Genomic DNA, 18,299 nt, shown 5'->3' on the forward strand with positions numbered 1-18,299 from the left:
CGTAGCTCATCTCTCCATCTTCAAGAAGAGGAAGCAGGTTCCAAGCGAGTTAGTAACTTGCCCACTATCACACAGCTCATATTCTTGATGTAAACCCAGGTCTTTCCGACTCCAAAGTTCCCCCAAATATATATTTTTTTCCTTTTTGATTTGCTTTAAAAAAACAAAAAACTAATGATTAGTCCTTTGTCAATTTTAAGTTTTTCTTCCAATATTTTTTTCTGATGACTACTATCAAGTAATAATAGCAGAACATCAAAACATATTGGCAAATGGATATTGAAACGACTATCATGGAGACACTTGTTTCTCCATGAGCTTGTTTTCTCCATGAGCCAGTATGTTTACAGCTATGACTCTGTTATTTATAACAGTATGCACAATTAATTAAGCAGGCGTTTCCAGCCCAGCCCAGATGCTAAATCCATAGATACGTTCGGAGCTAAAACATGGTTCATATCATGAGAAATAGAAATACCAGTGTTTCATCATCTTCTGTAAAGGAAGCTGACTTGCAGGTGCTCTGCCATTGGAAACAGGTTTGAGCAGCCTTGTTCTCCCACTCCATGAATGCATACTTTATGCACAGGAACTTCCTGGACAAAACAGAGCGAGGGACAGTTCTCTTGCCGCTGTCTCAGAAGCCCTACCCTGGGGATTGTTTTCTTCTTTTTCCCTGGAATCAGATGTTCTTCCCTTCATCTGTGCACCTGGAAAGCTCTCCATCAAACTACACTGACAGAGGCAGGCCCTCCACCCTGCAAACAAAAGCAGTAATTGAGTTCGGTGTGGCTATTAGCTAGATGGTCAGGCCAGCACAAGATCCACTAGTTGTGCCATGGGCAGAAGAGGGAGCACTTTCCACAAAGCAACCTCATGCCACAGGCCCAGGGGTGGAGCCTGAACTTAACTGGCTCCTGAGTCTGCCCCTGACCTAACTTCTCTTCCTTTTGAGTTTTGCGCCTTGCGCCATGAGCTAGAATGCTTCTCTTATCACTATCTCTGAATGACCTCCCGACATTCCCGGTGGGCTTTGGAGCCCTGCTCACCGTCTTCCTTTCTGTCACATTCCCTGCCTCTTTCCTGAAGATTGCCAATATCCATGTGAACAACTCATCCTTCAACTGTGCTTTTCCGCACAGCGTTGCCATTTCATCAAGGTGACCAGGACCCGGCTATTGTGTAATCGCATCTTTACTATATAAACTGCTACAAATTTTAAAAAATGTATATGCTGAGAAGTTTTAAAATAAAGTCACACCAGAGGGCTGGTACAAGTAACTTAATTTAGATCTGGATGTCATGATTATTTACTGAACTACTGTGAGCTAAGTGTTACTATGCGTGTTGTTCCACTGGATCCTAAAGGAAACCATCTATCTGAGCTTTTAAACTTTTTTATTTAGAGCTAATCTAGCTCTAAAAACGCTTTGGGAATTTCCAAAAAGGAGTTGAGGTGCTACTATGTGATATTAGGATTAATACTACTACCATTTTACAAATAAGAACACTGAGTGTTAGAATAAATGTTGTCCCCAAGATCACAGCAATTTGCATAATGAACACCTGAACTTAAATCTAAGAGGTATAGTGAGAAGAGCAGAGTGCAAAATGGGAAAATTAACCTGGCAGGGTTATCGTAAGGAAAATGATACAACTTGTGTAAAGTGCAGGGGGGAAGCAGAAGGTACTTCAGTAGTGTCACCTTCTTTCCCCTCTAGCCTCCAAATTCAGAGCTCTGTCCATTACACCACACTGTCTGTTCATCACTGGACTTCATCAGAAAGGACATTATGTATGTTAGTTTTATGATGGATAAAGTATTACAATAGTCATTTAATTTGAGCCTCATGCCAACCTTTGCAAGGTAGGGATTATCCCTATTTTCCAGAAGAGGAAACCCAAATTCTTAGAGGATAAATGATCTCCCAGGGTCACTTGGTTGATAAGCAGTAAGGTTGGGATTTGAATGCAGATGTCACCATCCCAGAGGTCACACCTTTCCTGTTAAACCATGCAGTCACTTTCTGAGTTGATAAGTAAACTTCTAATACCAGTAAGCATAGAAAGGCTATATATTTCCACTAGGTAGTTAATAATATGAGGTGTGATCAACAAATATGGTAAATGTTTAAATTAAAAAAATAATTATTACAAAGACACATTGCCATTAGTCCCCTTCAAAATACCCCTCCCCCCTTGCTTCAAACACACTTATCCATCATTCTTGACACTTCCTGAAGCAGTTCTGGAAGTCCTCTTTCGTGAGTGTCTTGATATCCTGAATCGATTCAAAATGCTATCCTTTCACAGTCATTTTGACTTTGGGGAAGAGTTAGAAGTCGCACAGTACCAGATCCGGTGAATAAGGTGGATGAGGACACACCGTAATGTTTTATTTTGGCAGAAATTGACGTACCAGAAGTGATGTGTGACACAGAGACTTTGTGATCACAAAATACGGTGAATGCTGCTGGAGTGCCAGCCAATGGAAAGGCAGGGATTTTCAATACGGGAAGTGGTGCATCCAACCTTAGTAACAGTTGTGACAAGTTTCAACTTGTTCGGTGCAGACAGTCGGGTGTGAGCTATGGTTGGGAGGAGGTGTGTTTTAAAGTGTGCTGTAAATCATCCTCCATCATGACAATGCTCCATGTCACACATCGCTTCTGGTATACAGCAATTTCTGTCAAATAAAAACATTACGGTGTGTCCTCATCCACGTTATTCAGCGGATCTGGCACTGTGTGACTTCTGGCTCTTTCCCAAAGTCAAAGTAATTCAGGACATCGAGGCAGCCACGACAACACAACTAAAGACACTCATGAAAGAGGACTTCCAGAACTGCTTCAGAAAGTGGCAAAAATGATGGGATAAGTGTATTTGAAGCAAAGCAGAATATTTTGAAGGGGATTAATGGCAATATGTCTTTTACTGTAGTACAATTTTTAAAATTTAAACATTCATCATATTGTTTGATCATACCTTGTATGAGGAAATATTATTTGGCAACTGGAAAGTGGGAGTGCTTTCCGTTTTGTTCTGTGAATAAAAAGGAAGGAGAAATTGAGAAGAGTGTTAGCTACATCATCAAGTGTAAAAGAATCATATAAAGTTCACATGCCAACCTGATGGAAACAACCTGCTTAGTATACGTTTTAAAATAAATGTATTTTAAACATTTCTAAAATTCTCATTCTTTTTATTGGAAAAAACCCTGCATTTTTGTCTTGAATAAAAATATCTGGAAAACACATGTTTTTGTTCTAGTCAAATATTGGGTTGGTGGAAAAGTCATGAGGTATTTTTTCTGTTTTTCGTTGCAAAAATGCGTCATGACTTTTCCGATAACTCAATAAAACCATCAACAATGATATTGGCATAAAAAAAAAGACACATAGATGAATGGCACAGAGTAGAGAGCCCATAAATAAACCTAGGCATATATGGTCAATTAATTTACGACAAAGGAACCAAGAATACACAATGGGGAAAGGACAGTGTCTTCTATAAATGGTGCTGGAAAAACTGGAGAGCAACACGCAGGAATGAAACTGGACCATTATTTGACACATACACAAAAATAAACTCAAAATGGTCAAAAGCTTGAATGTAAGACCTGAAACCATAAAACTCCTAGAAGAAAACATAGGCAATAAGCTTCTGACATTAGTCTTGGCAATGATTTTTTGGATTTGACAACAAAAGCAAAAGCAAAAAAGCAAAATTAAACAAGAAGGACTATATCAAACAAAAAAGCTTCTGGACAGCAAAGAAAACCATAACAAAATAAAAGGGCAATCTGCTCATTGGGAGAAAATACAGTAAAACCTTGGATTATGAGTAACGTGGTTTGCAAGTGTCCCACAAGATGAGCAAACATTTCTCATACATTTTAACATGGTAAATGAGCAATGTCTTGCAATATAAGTAGTTTGTTTCCAGAACGAATTATGCTCACAAACCAAGGTATTACTGTACTTGCAAATAATATGTCTGATTGGGGTTAATATCCAAAATATATAAGGAACTCATACAAATCAATAACAAAACAGACACACAAAAACAAACAAAACACTCAAAACAGTCTGATTAAAGAATGAGCAAAGGGAATTTACGTTGGGGTAAAGACAGTCTATTTAATAAATGGTGCTGGGAAAATTGGACAGGCACATGCAAAACAATGAAGCTGGATCACCTTCTTATGCCGTATACAAGAATAAATTCAAAATGGGTCAAAGACTTAAATGTAAGACCTGAAACCATAAAACACCTAGAAGAAAATAAAGGAAGTAAAATTGCAGACATTACCCTTTGTAATACTTTGACTGATATATCCCCTCGGGCAAGGGAAGCAAAAGAAAAAATAAACATGTGGGATTACATCAAACTAAAAAGTTTTGTGGCTTTTTTTACAGCAAAGGAAACCATCAATAAAATAAAAAGGCATCCTATTAAATGGGAGAATATATTTGCCAATGATACATCTGATAAGGGGTTAATATCCAAAATGTATAAAAGACTCACACAACTCAACACCAAAAAAACAAACAACCCAATTAAAAAATGGGCAGAAGACATAAAGAGACATTTCTCTAAAGAGGACATACAGATGGCCAACAGATATATGAAAAGATGCTCAACATCACTAATCATCAGAGAAATGCAAATAAAAATTACAATGAGATACTACCTCACTCTGTTCCGAACGGAAATCATCAATAAATTAACAAACAAGTGCTGAAGAGGATGTGGAGAAAAGGGAACCATCATGCACTGTTGGTGGGATTGCAGACTGGTGTAGCCACTATGGAAAACTGTGTGAAGGTTCCTCAAAAAGTTGAAAATGGGGGCCGGCGGAGTGGCTCAGTTGGTTAAGAGTTGGCTTAAGAGCACGAGCTCTGAGCAACAGGGACACCGGTTTGATTCCCACATGGGCCAGTGATGCTGCGCCCAAGCTGAGCTGTCGCTGAGCTGCCAACAGGTGACACGATGGCTCAGCTGGTGTAACAAGATTGCCTGTTCAACAGAGGGCTACGCCCACCTGCAACTAAGACAAACTCAGCACCTTGCGCTGGGCTGCCGCCCGGATGGCTCAATGGATAGAGCAGATGCTCTTAACAACAAGGCTGCTGGGTTCGACTCCTGCATGGGATGGTGGCTACGCCCATCTGCAACTAAAATTGAACACAGCACCTTGAGTTCAGAGGCCACGAGCTGATGACGGGAAGCCAGGTGGTGAGGTGAATGGCGCCATCCACAACGAAGATTGAAGAACAACAACTTGGCTGGTCCCCTTCCCCAATTCTCCAACACAGTTCCCCTCCCCTAATTCCCCAATAAAAATCTTTTTAAAAAAAATTGAAAATGTAACTACCTTATGACCCAGCAATTCCACTCTGGGTATCTATCCAAAGAAATCCGAAACACTAATTTGAAAAAATATATGCATCCCTATGTTTATTGCAGCGCTATTTACAATAGCTAAGATATGGAAACAACTGAAATGCCCATCAATAGAAGATTGGATAAAGAAACTGTTGTATATTTATGCAGTGGAGTATTACTCGGCCATAAAAAATGAAATATTACCATTTGCAACAACATGGATGGACCTAGAGAATATTATGCTAAGTAAAATACATCAGATGGTAAAAGAAAAATGCCATATGATTTTGCTTATATGTGGAATCTAAAGAACAGAATAAACAAACAAATCATAAATTGACTCAGAGATATAAGGAGAAAAAAACCCAAGGGTTGCTAGGTGGGAGGGGTTGGGGATGGGGGAGAAGGTAAAGGGATGAGAAAGTGCAAATTAGTAATCACGATATAGCCATGGGGATATGAAATACAGTTTGGGGAATATAATCAATAATGTTGTAAAGATTTTGTAGGGTATCAGATGGGCACTTGTCTTATTAGGGAAACTACTTCATGGACTGTGTAGGCGCCTGACCACTGCACTGTACATCTGAAGCTGAAGCAGAATAATATTGAATGTCAACTATAAATAAATACATATATACAGAGGGTGCCCCAAAAATGTATACACATTTTAAGAAAGGAAAAAACTGTATTAAAATTGTAATAATATATACCGATCACAAAAGATGAATAGAAGTCATGTGTACATTTTTTGGCACCCCTGGTATACAGTCATAGGCTGTGGAGCACAGCATAGGGAACAGAGTCAGTGGAACTATAACAGCTATACACGATGTCAGAAGGGTAGTAGATTGGAGGAGGGGGGTTATCACTTTGTGAGGGGTGTAAATGTTTAACTATTGCATTATTTTGTACACCTGAAACTAAAAAAACAACAATACCAAAACCCTCTAAGTTTTGACATGGGAGAGAAAAAAGAATGAGCAGGGGATCGGAATACATATTTTTCCAAAGAGATACAGATGGCCAACATGTACATGAAAAGATGCTCAATATCATTAATCATCAGGGAAATGCAACACAATGAGATATTACCTCGCACCTGTTAGAATGGCTATTATAAAAAAGACAAGAAATAACAAGTGTTGGTGAGGATGTGGAGAAAAGGGAACCCTTGTGTCCTGTTGGTGGGAATGTAAATTGGTGCAGCCACTTTCGAAAACAGTATGGAGGTTCCTCACAAAATTAAAAATAGAACTATCATATGATCTAGCAATTCTATTTCTGGGTATTTATCCAAATAAAACAAAAACACTAACTGAAAAAGATATATGCTATGCACCCCCATGTTCACTGCAGCATTATTTACAATAGCCAAGATATGGAAACAATCTAAGTGCCTATTGACAGATTAATGGATAAAGATGTGGTACATGCTTGTAAATACAATGAAGCAGTGTTCAGTCCTAAAAAAAGAATGAAATCTTGTCATTTGTGCCAACATGGATGGACCTCGAGGACATTATGTTACATGAAATAAATCAGAGAAAGACAAATACCGTATGTTCTCACTTACATGTGGAATCTAAAACAAACAAACACTGCCCCCCCGCCCCCTCCCCCCATCCCAAAATGCCAAGCTCATACATATAGAGAACAGATTGGCGGTTGCCAGTGGCAGGGGGTTGGGGGTGGGCAAAATGGGTAAAGGGAGTTAAAAGGTACAAGGTTCCAATTATAAAAGAAATAAGTCATGGGGATGTAGTGTACAGCATGGCAACTATAGTTATTAATAATACTGTACTGCATATTTGAAAGTTGTTAAAATAGTAAATCTTAAAAAGTTTGCATCACAAGAAAAAAAAATCTGTAATTATGTATGGTGACAAATGTTAACTAGGCTTACTGTGGTGATCATTTTTCAATGTATACAAATATTGAATCATATTATACACCTGAAACTAACATAATGTTGTATGTCAATTATACCTCAATTAAAAAAATACCATTGACATCTCTGCATTTATGTTAAGTGACTGTACTCCTAATTAAAATAGTGAAAATACTACCCCAAACTTTTTCCTGACTTGATGAATTGGAAATGGGTCACCTCCCAGTGAATTCTGGTTCAATTAGCTTCATATTCTGGAATAACTCCAGAATTTGAAAAATAAATTATTTGCAGTATCTGGTCTTTCCGAAAAAGGAAACCTTAAAATTATTTGTGAGTTAAGAAAAATATAATAATGTTAAACAACTAGAGTGTACTTATAAAAGAAAAACTTAAATGGAATCTCCTGTGCTAGGGATCAAATGGGGTCTAAGTAAGTATTTCAATCACAATGTTAATGCATTTGATTAAACGTTTCAATCAAGGTCGCTGAGCTATGATGTAGACCGGAACCCTACTCATTTGGTTTCAATCAGTTTTTCAATATAATAATGCGTAATTGGCCAAGGAACACCGGTCAAAACCTCAAATCCCACAGGGCCAGGCAGGTAATGTAAACCAGAGTTTGGAGAGATGAGAGAGTTTCCTCACTTGTAAAATAAGGATAATAAAAATATACATCTCGCAGCATGGTTAGGAGGATTAAATTAGATAATGCCTGGGAAAAAGCATTCAGACACGTTTACAGCTGTTAAGACTGCACAAATAGTAACCATTGTTATTCACCAACTGCTTCTTTTGAATGACATCACAAAGTCCTAATAATCTACCCTTTCTTTCACACACCCGTGAAACACCCACAATCTTTCTTCTTTCCCATCAGCGATGAAGCAAGAATTCGGTAAACAATATAACATGGCAACATCTAAAAGAGGGAAGTTAAACAAAATTGGGATGTTCTTGCTTCATTATTTTCCTCAAAAAACTTTTTTGAGAGCTTACTAATGGGCAAGACATGGTTGACTAAGAGAAATATAGTTTTTCCAAGTCATCAAATGGAGAGAGAAGTAGCCTCCTTCCCACGTCAGGAAGAAACCAGTGTATAGCCTGTCAATAAAGCCCCATGACAGCACTGCCCTGTGGAATCTAAACTGTTTAGTAGTACATTAAAAAAAAAGAAAAAAGGAATACGTGACATTGGTATTCATATTAGCATTAATAATATATTTAGTCAATGTATCCAAATATTATTTCGATACGCAATCCATATGAAAAATTATTCAGACATCCTACATTCTTTTTTTCATACTGAGTCTTCGAAATCTGTAAGTCTACACTTTCATCACACCTCAATTTGGACCAGTCATATTTCAAGAGCTCTATGGCCACATGTGTCTAGTGGCCGCCTCACTGGACAGTACAGATCTATGAGAGCTCGGAGAGAATTGCTAAAGAAAAGTGTTAACATATAAATGTTTAATACTTGAACATTTGTTTTATATTACAGGGGCTCTGAGGTTTTACAGCTGAGAATGGTCTGGAACTCCCTTTGGACGTCAGCACCATCCAGATTTCCCTGTAGAAATGGAGCAAATGTTCCTTCAATGGCCAGGCCTGTTACTGACTTGGGGGAGGGCATGTAACCCAATGAGGGCCCATGAAACCGGGCAGGGGCTTGCTGGGGCTGCTGGAAAATTTTCTTGCTTTTCTCTCTCTCTCTCTCTCTCTCTCTCTCTCTCTCTCTCTCTCTCTCTCTCTCTCTCTCTCTTTTATTAAGGAACAGTGTGTTTTTCTAGGACCCATCAGCTCCAAGTCAAATAGTTGTTTCAATCTAGTTGTGGAGGGTACAGCTCAGCGGCCCATGTGGGGATTGAACCGGCAACCTTTAGGTGTTGTAAGCACTGTGCTCTAACCAATTGAGCTAACTGGCCAGCCCGTTTTCTTGCTTTTCTAAGAGGGCTTCTTAAAGGAGCCCTCTCTGTTTCCCCAAATGAAGATGGGAAAGCATATAAGTCCTTGGAAGTTGTTGCTAGCAGTCTCAGAATTAAGATGGGAGGCAGCCTAAGGCACATTGGGAGTGGGGGTGGGATGGGTGGGGAGGGTGTGTGTGTTAGAATTCCAACATGGCAAAGGACAGAGAGAGAAGAGATGGAAAAACTGGATCCTGGATGATTCTGTTAACCTGTTGAATCAAACCAACTCTGAAGCCAGTGACGAGCCTTTTGTTGTTCAAGGCGCTCTGCAGTGGGTTTCCTGTTATCCAAACATTCCTGTTTCAATAGGGAAGGCCCTGCAAGGGGGCTGTCACAGGCTCCTCATCCAAAGGTCACTGCAACACACCTTTATGAAGAACAAAGAGAAACACAAAAAACCTAGATCCAGGAAAATGTTGATGCGACACTTCTGATCTCACACTGGAAAAAAACCAGGTGAGGGCTGGCTGAGTGGCTCAGTTGGTTAAGGGCTTGCTCAAGAGTTTGAGCTCTGAGCAACAGCGGTTCGAGTCCTGGCCCAAGCTGAGCAGCCACTGAGCTGCCAACAGGTGGCAGGATGGCTCAGCCAAAAAAAACCCCCCAAAAAAACCCAACCAGGTGAACAAGGATGGAGACTAGGCAGTGAGAGCCAAACTCCCTGCCTGTAACCCCCAGAGCCGCTATTCACAAGCATATGCAGTTTCTCAGCTCTCTGCCTCTCATGTACCAAAAAATGCAGAACACAGCTATAGCTCTTATGAAAGCAGAACCCAGGTGGCTTTGTATGTAAAGGGATTCTTCTCCTCTCATGCTAAGTCCTCAAAGGTATTTGGTCTCCCCTGCATAAATGTCTAACATACATCTAAAAAAATCAAGCACCGAAGTCATCATTTAATTTCGTCAAAAGGTTCTTGAAAATTGTGACTTTGAGTAAAACAACATATAATGAAACCAATTTTACCCTAGGCTAATTGATATAAACAACAGTTAAATTCCTACGGCATTATTTCTGGTCATGAAAACATCATTAATCTTCTAAATAAAGATGGAAAACACTTCTAATATTAAACACCGAAATAAATGTGGGCTATTCATACATTTAAGACAGACTAATAAAAGCAAGTATGATCATTATTTTCTAACCCACTCATTCCAGTCCAGGGTCTCGAGTGGCTGGGCCTATCCTGGCAGCTCTGGGTGCAAGGCGGGACCCCACCCTGGGGAGGGCGCCCTTCCATCGCAGGGTGCACTCACACACACACCCACCCACACTTGGATTGGGATAATTTAAACACGATGATTTACTTCACGTACACAGCTGTGGGACATGGGAAGAAACCAGAGGACGCAGAGAAAACCCACACAGACATGGGGAGAACGTGCAAACTCTACACAGACAGTGGCTCAGGACGGGAATCGATTTTTTTTTCTCATCAACATTATAAGGCAATGACATTGAAAGAAACAATGTTGTTCATGGACTTGCTGTATTATGCAAATCATGGTATCTTCAAACAATGGGTCAAAATAACAAACACTGTTTTGTTAAAAAGTATCACTTTATTCATCTATAGATAACATATAAAAGCAAGCCAAATCAGGATGTTTTCCTCAGCCATCCTTTCCACATTTTATGCAGTTTTAGTGAACTATAAATCAATGATTTCTTCATGCCTAAAAGAGAAAAGAAGAGACAGTGAGAAAGTTGAGGCTTATTGGGTGAATGCTCAGCTAGAGGTTCTGTGGTATTTGGGCCAGAGACTTGTCTTTGGAGTGGAGCAGTGATGGGCTGACTGAGGGGTCTAGAAGACCCTCGGAGTTGAAGGTTATTAAAGGTCACTGTGATCAACGTGAGGGAAAAAGATTCTGATTTAGGCATCTATTGAAACAGTGATATAGATGCCAAAGGTACCTAAGTTTCTGGGGTAAGTGAATCTTTTGATTACGAGTATATTGGCAGCCTTTGAATTTAGTAGCTCTTTCTAAATGGAGGAGAAAGGAAGAACAAAGATAAGATCTGTACGTAAGTGGGCATCCTTGGCCCCTTTCTAACTCCCAAAGCCTGCATCCCAGCCACTCCCAGCTCACTGCTTCTGTGTCACTGCGCATGCAGCTGATCTTCCCAGAGTGAATATTATTTCCATAACTTTCTGCCAGGTAGACATCAAGTCCCCTTTCAGATTTCTTCTCTACAAGTGCCTTCCTTGACTCCTCAGGCCAATTCAGACATGGGTCCCCCTAGTTCCACAGTCCCTGTGCTGACACACAGCACAGCGCTCATCAATTTACTCACCTGTCACTCTGCTAGACTGGGAGTTCCTTGAGGACAGGGATCTTGTCCTATTCATCCCTGTATCCCTATCACCCAGTATAGTACACAGCACATAGTAGGTGCTCAGTAAACACTTTTGAAATGATGGAAAAGACGCACCTCATTCAGGTATCTGGCCTTCCAGCACCCTCTATCTACTTAGTCACAAGTACATGATAAAATCAGAGAAGCTCTCTGGGGGGCTTATAGGAAAGAAGTAAAATGGGGTAGAATAAATAGGATGTTATTTGTCTGTCAGATCTAATAGGCTCCTATTTGCAGACAGTATTTTGGGCTCGACTTCCTTTGTGTTGAGGATGAGATCATTTAGTCTGTGTTTCAGGGTGTGGCCCAAAGATCCGAACAGTCCTTTTTACCGTGAGATACAAACTGGTCTGTGCTGAGTATGAAATGCACACCTTGGCAGTGCACTTTGTAAGCACTGCTGACAACGTAACAGGATTAGTTCCGGAGACTCCTAGCACTGGGGTTTGAGTGCTCTCTTGAAAATACCTGGCCATGTTACCTATGAGCTGCCTAGTCCACTTAGGACCTTTTAAGAGGCTACTGCAGGCAGTGGCAGGTTGAAAGGCAAAGTACAAGTAAAATCATCAGCAAATACGTCTAGAAACTCTGGCCTAGCTTGTCTATTGACTGACTGGCTACTTGCAAAGTGACATAGCCTAGTTAAGAAACTCAGAGCTCCCTTCCCTGCCTCCACCTCTTTTAATTTTCTCCCTGGGGCAACCAGTATAGTAAACCCCACCCACTTGAGCATTGAGACTGGAAACTTACTATGTAAGGTACTTCTAAAAATTCTAGCCAGAACCAATCAAAACACTAAGCAGAATACAGGTAGTTGCATACACATGGTAAGGTTCATCACAGAAACCCCAGGCCACTGAGTCACATCTAGAAGAGGAGGCATCAACCATCATAAGCCCCAGCTCAAATTCAAAAACTTACTCACAGACTCCTTGGAGCTTAACATTTAAGGTAAATACATCAAGTGCACGAGTGGCACCATGTAGCCATTTTTTGCTATTAGTGGATAGAAACTTCCCATAATTAAAAACAGTCTCTTCCTTCCAAGGCCCTGCCAGCGAGATATTCTCAGAAAGACTGCAGCAGGGAACTGCGTTACAAAGGGCCCTGGGAGAAGAGTCATGAGACCTGGATTCCAGTCCCAGCTGAGTCACAAACTTACAGTGTGACTCCCCCTCTCTGGGCCTCGATTTCCTCATCTGCACAATGACTGGGTTGGACTAGGTTAGGGGTTCTTTAACAAGGGGCCCATGGGTAGGCTTCCATGTCAGTCTGTGAGCTCCCTGGACCTGTACAGTTGGCTGGTAGGTGCACATGTGCGTTTCTGAACAGAGGGTCCAGGGTTTTAGCCAGATTTTCATAGGAGCCAGAACTTGCAAAAGGTTAAGAACCAAAAGATCAGAATGAAGGATCCTTTCTGCCTTAACATTCTACTCATAACAAAGATTGAGGACTTAGACTTCAAGAACCTTAGACTCCACAGAGTAGGACAACTTTCCTAGACAGGACACAACAAGCTGCTAAGCATGAAGGACAAAATGGGTAAATCAGACTCAGTAAAATTAAGACTTCTGTTCACCAAAAGACATCATTAAGAGAGTGAAACAACAAACCCCAGAGTGAGAGATTTTTGCATTACATATATCTCACAAAAAAAACCTAATTCCAGGCTATACAGAGAACTCAGTAAGAAAAGGAAGACAGCTCCATAAAAAAATGAGCAAAGGCTGGAATAGGTACTTCACAAAAGAGGAGATCCAAATAAGCATATAAACAAATGCCCAACTTTATTAGTCACCAGGAAAATGTAAATTAAAACTCAAGTATGACCACTACTCATCTACCGAAGTGCCTAAAATGAAAAAGACACATAATACCAAGTTTTGGCCAAGGAAGTGCTGCAACAGGAACCCTGCTAAGTGGGAGTGTGATTTGGACAATTGTTTGGCAGTGTCTACCTCCATCAAACATTCACACACTTTAGATCCAGTAATTCTATCCCTAAGTTTGTATCTGACAGAGATGCACACATATGCTCACTAGAAGACAGGTACAGAAACATGCATGGCAGCACTCCTTGTAATTGTCCCACACTGGAAACAACTCAAGAAACCATCAAGAGCCGAGTGGATAAATTGTGTATATTCATCCACTGGACTGAGAATAAACGAACTACTACTGCTCCCAACACCATGACGAATCTCACTGATGATATGAAGAGAGAAAGGCATAAGAGAGTACATATTTACATAAAGTTCAAATTATGGGCAAAATAGAAACATTTAACAGCATTAGAAGTTACTAGAGTAGTTACTCTTGGAGGAGTAGTGGCTGTGACTGGGCACAAGGCGGGTTCTGGGGGACGGGTGCTGTTCTATTTCTTCATCTGGGCACTAGGCTCATGAATGCATTTATTTTGTGAAAATTCACCAAATGTATGATTTGTGCGGTTTTCTATATATATGGAGATTTTCCATACTACCACAAGATCTAGAATCTTATATTTATTCAGTCACTGAGATATACTAAATGAGTATTTATTGAGCACCTATATACTGGGGGTGCCAAAAAAATGTACACAAGGGGACACCTTGGTCAATGTTGCTCAAGCAGTAGTACACTGTAATCAGAAGTGTCTGGACGCTGATGGTAACCACTTTGAACACCTCTTGTAATTGCAGAAGTCAAACATGACTTGTATTCGTATTTTGTGATCTGTATATATTGAGTATTACAATTTTAATAGTTTTTTCCATTTTTTTGGCTCCCTCTGTATATAAGACACTGAGCGGGTTGTTGGGGATACTGGTATGAACAACAGTTAGGGTCTATGCCCTCACAGAGTTTACAATCCACAGAATTTATAATCCATAGAATTCTACTTGGCATACATTAAAAGTTTACTTTTGGTTTCTTTTTCCTTTCTAAAAAAAGGATGGTGATTTAGGAAGTGTGCAAATTGAATGTGTCTTGAGGGAAGACAGCCTGCTGAGAGAGAAACTTGACTCTAAGAGCCGTAATTGTTTTTGCTCCTTCCTGAATGAGATGCAACATCTCTTTAGATATATCTTCAGACAGATCCTTACTTACCGAAAGCTAGTCATTATGAATTCTGATTAGTATCTAGTCAGAACTTTGTTTTGGAAGTATAGAGAAATCTACTTCAATGCATGGCTTCTACGGTTTTTCTTCTGTTGATTTCCATCTTGCTTCACGTGACCTACAGCAAAGCTACTACATATGTAAGACTAAATTCCCTGTGTGACCTTAAACTGATGGGTCCAATGACGGGAAAAATCTCTACGAAACAATGTGAGGCAGAGCTATGACTAGTGGTGAGAGGTGAGAGGTCTCCTACCTTCCCATAATTCTATATTTCAGATTTTTAGGAGAGAAATTCAGTAAGTACTCAACATTCTCCTAATTAATTTCCAACCACAATTAGATATATCTACAAAGAAAATCTCTTCTGAGGCAGAAGTACAACTATTTAAAACATTTTCAGGTTTAAATGGTAAGCATATCACCAGAAAAAAAAATCTTAACTGTTATTATGTGCTCTTATTTAAATACGTAGGTACCAAAAAAATGGAGGAAATGTTTTAGTTATAAGAAATCAGAAGGAGGGCGGCTAGTCAGCTCAGTTGGTTAGAGCACAGTGCTCACAACACCAAGGTTGCCGGTTCGATCCCCACATGGGCCACTGAGATGCTCCTTCCACAACTAGATTGAAACAACTACTTGACTTGGAGCTGATGGATCCTGGAAAAACTCTCTCCACAACTAGATTGAAAACAACTGCTTGGCTTGGAGCTGATGGGTGTTGGAGAAGTACACTGTTCCCCAATGAAAAAAAATATTAAAAAAGAAAGAAAAAAATACTGTATAAAACATAACATTAAAAAAAAAAAAGAAATCAGAAGCAGAGGACAATGAATGATCCATTCTATTGTGTTTCAAGAAGAGCTGGTAAGAATCATCTGAGGCTTGCCAAAATCTTTTTAGGAACAAGACTAAACCTGTCTTGTTAATTCAGTTGACTTTTTTGAAGCTAAAGAAGTAAATAGGTATCTGTCCCAGTTAATTCTGATTGACCAGAAAGTCAGGTGGGGGGAAATAAAGCAAGATTTCAAAAACTAAACTCATATCCTCCCTCAACCTTCCTTACATCCTGGAACGGCACCCCCATTTACTGCTTCCCAAGCCAGAAACCTGGGAATTATCTATGACTTTTCTTTCTCCTTCACTTCCCATATCCCTCCAATCGCCAAGACTTGGCAATCTACCTTGTAAATATGTTTTGCAGCTCTTCTCTCTGCCTATAGTGCAATGGCCTGAGTTCAGGCTGTTATAAGTCCTTACCTGGCTGGCTGCAACCGTATCTAACCAGTTTCCCAAGCAATAGCTTATAACCTTTTAATCTGTTCTTTATTTTCTAGCTATAGTGGTCTTTCTACAGTCCTTCAGTGGCTTCCCTCTGCCCTCAGAATAAACTCTGAATTCCTTTTCATGGCTTTTAAGGCCTTCCCTTTGTCTGGCTGCTGCTTACTTCTCAGTCTAATGACTACCTTCCCCCATTTCTCTCCTGGTTCCCACACCAGATACTCAAACAACTCCACTTCTCCCCAATCAGATTAGAAACATAAAAGATTGCTGCAGCTCAGAATATGACAGTTTGCTTAGCTGGTCTTCTGTTACCAGTTTGGAGGTGATGCCATCTGCTGCTACTATGAAAGGAGGGGCAGGCAAGCATTAGGAAGCTGGACAGTCTTTCGCTGCACCTGAGCTGGCTGTCTCCAGCTGCTGATCCCCTTCCCTGACGAGAACTCTGATAGTCTGTCTATCAACAGCACCGTCTAAGAGAAGTCAACATTATTTTTTAAATGATCAAATCTCAGGCTAAAGTGGAAAAAACAGTGTTTGGTTTTGGAAGCATTTCTGAACTCACTTCTCTGGGTGTATCTGATGGTCAGGGTATTTCAAGGGAACTCACAAAGACAGAGTGAAAAGACCGCATGAAAACACACTGCTGTGTTAGCCAACACAGTTTATGAGAAAGGGCAACCCTCTGAACTGGTATAGATGCCCCTTCCATCTTGTCTAGGAATAGAGTGAGACTTAGACTAGACTTACCCAAGTTTGGGAAACATACTAGAGACTCTCAGAACACCTTGTGAGTTGAGTATTAGTAGCCCCATCATTTCAAAAATGGGCTAATTAACATACCAAGGTTCACAGGGCCAGGAAATGAATAACTACAATTTCAAGCCAATGTCTTCTGATCCCAAGCTTAGCTTCTCCTTAGCTACCTGTCTGAATTGAATTGTACTTGAATATAAAAGGTATTTGCTGGCTCAGGGGAAGATTGAACCTTCCTTTTTACCCCCATTATGAGTAGGAGGTTGCAGAGGAGCGGAGGGATAATGGATACACAGGAATAAAAACTCAACCAAATACACTGGAGGTTTTTCACCCAGCAGATAATACATAACTCGGCTGAAAACTAAACAGAGATACAATTTGGAGATTTCGGGGAGACAGACTGGGTAAAAGCCAAGGCAAAACAACAGCTACCACTGCGACAAGGGGGCTTCTAAAGAACAAAGCGTGGGAGGGTGGCAGTTCTGAAGCTTGCTGTGTACTTACAGGAAGGAGACACAGGCAAACCAGCCACTCAGTTCCTTCCATTGCTAGTTTACTCCAGCTGGAGGCCTGGTTAAGGGACTAATACTGTTTGAATACGACAGTGCACAGAGCCACGTTCTAAAAAGAGGTCAGGAAGCTTTTAGGTAATGATACCAAAAGAAGGAAATTTAGCCCCAGTGCTAGATGCTTTTATATAGTTAAGATACAATTTTCACAACCTGGTGAGCCAGGTGTAATTATTCCTATGAAATCCAAACGCAAAAAAATTACGTAACTTGCCCAAGTCACAGTAGTTAAATTGAAATTTGAACTCTAGTTTCTGTGGCTCACAAACCCTTGCCCTTAGCCTGGGCTGCCTTCACCATAGCCCAAAACTACCATAAACCAGAGAATCCAGGGGCGGCCAGATGGCTCAGTTGGTTAGAGCGCAAGCTCTAAGCAACAGGATTGTCAGTTTGATTCCCACATGGGCCAGTGAGCTGCGCCCTCCGCAATTAGATTGAAGACAATGACTTGAGCTGAGCTGCCGATAGGTAACCGGATGGCTCAGTTGGTTAGAGCATGTGCTCTTAACAACAAGGCTGCCAGTTCGACTCTCACATGGGATGGTGGGCTGCATCCCCCACAACTAGATTGAAAACGGCAACTGGACTTAGAGCAGAGCTGCGCCCCTCCACAACTCGATTGAAACAACTTGACTTCGAGCTGATGGGTCCTGGGGAAAACACACCGTTCCCCAATTAAAAAAAAAAGTTAAAAAAAAACCAAAAAAAAAAAACCAGAGAGGCCAGAGCATGAGCCAAGTAAACCTACAGAATTTGACGGGATTGCATCACTTTCCACAAGTTCTGCAGCCTCAGTGCAGGTTACAGACATTCAGTTACTTTGACTTCTTCACTCCAATGAGGCATCTTTAGAAGGAAAGGGAAGCAAGCAGGAAGCACTCAAGGGACCCCGTGGTGGGCACTCCACGTCCACAAGGAAATCTGGGCTGAGTTCTGTGAGGTGTTACCCGCTGCCCTCTGCTGGCCACTGGGAAGAACGT

General features: G+C 40.7%; 1 protein-coding gene across 4 annotated transcripts in view; it reads right to left on the reverse strand.

The window, feature by feature from the left end:
- The window catches only part of TAMM41 (TAM41 mitochondrial translocator assembly and maintenance homolog), a 91,365-nt gene that overhangs the window by 17,683 nt on the left and 55,383 nt on the right, over positions 1 to 18,299 (reverse strand). For 2 of the 4 annotated variants that reach the window (XM_019646068.1, XM_019646069.1), the window contains one exon: positions 10,774 to 10,926. The exons of 1 other annotated variant lie outside the window; for it this stretch is intronic. In XM_019646068.1, coding sequence (XP_019501613.1) covers positions 10,850 to 10,926 — 77 coding nt within the window. In that variant the 3' untranslated portion in view covers positions 10,774 to 10,849. Of the gene's footprint in view, positions 1 to 10,773; positions 10,927 to 18,299 lie in introns of those variants that run through there. One more of the 4 variants, XM_019646066.1, reaches the window with a different exon arrangement.

This window comes from Hipposideros armiger, unplaced genomic scaffold (assembly GCF_001890085.2).
Source record: "Hipposideros armiger isolate ML-2016 unplaced genomic scaffold, ASM189008v1 scaffold_96, whole genome shotgun sequence".
In the NCBI taxonomy this organism is placed as follows: domain Eukaryota; kingdom Metazoa; phylum Chordata; class Mammalia; order Chiroptera; family Hipposideridae; genus Hipposideros; species Hipposideros armiger.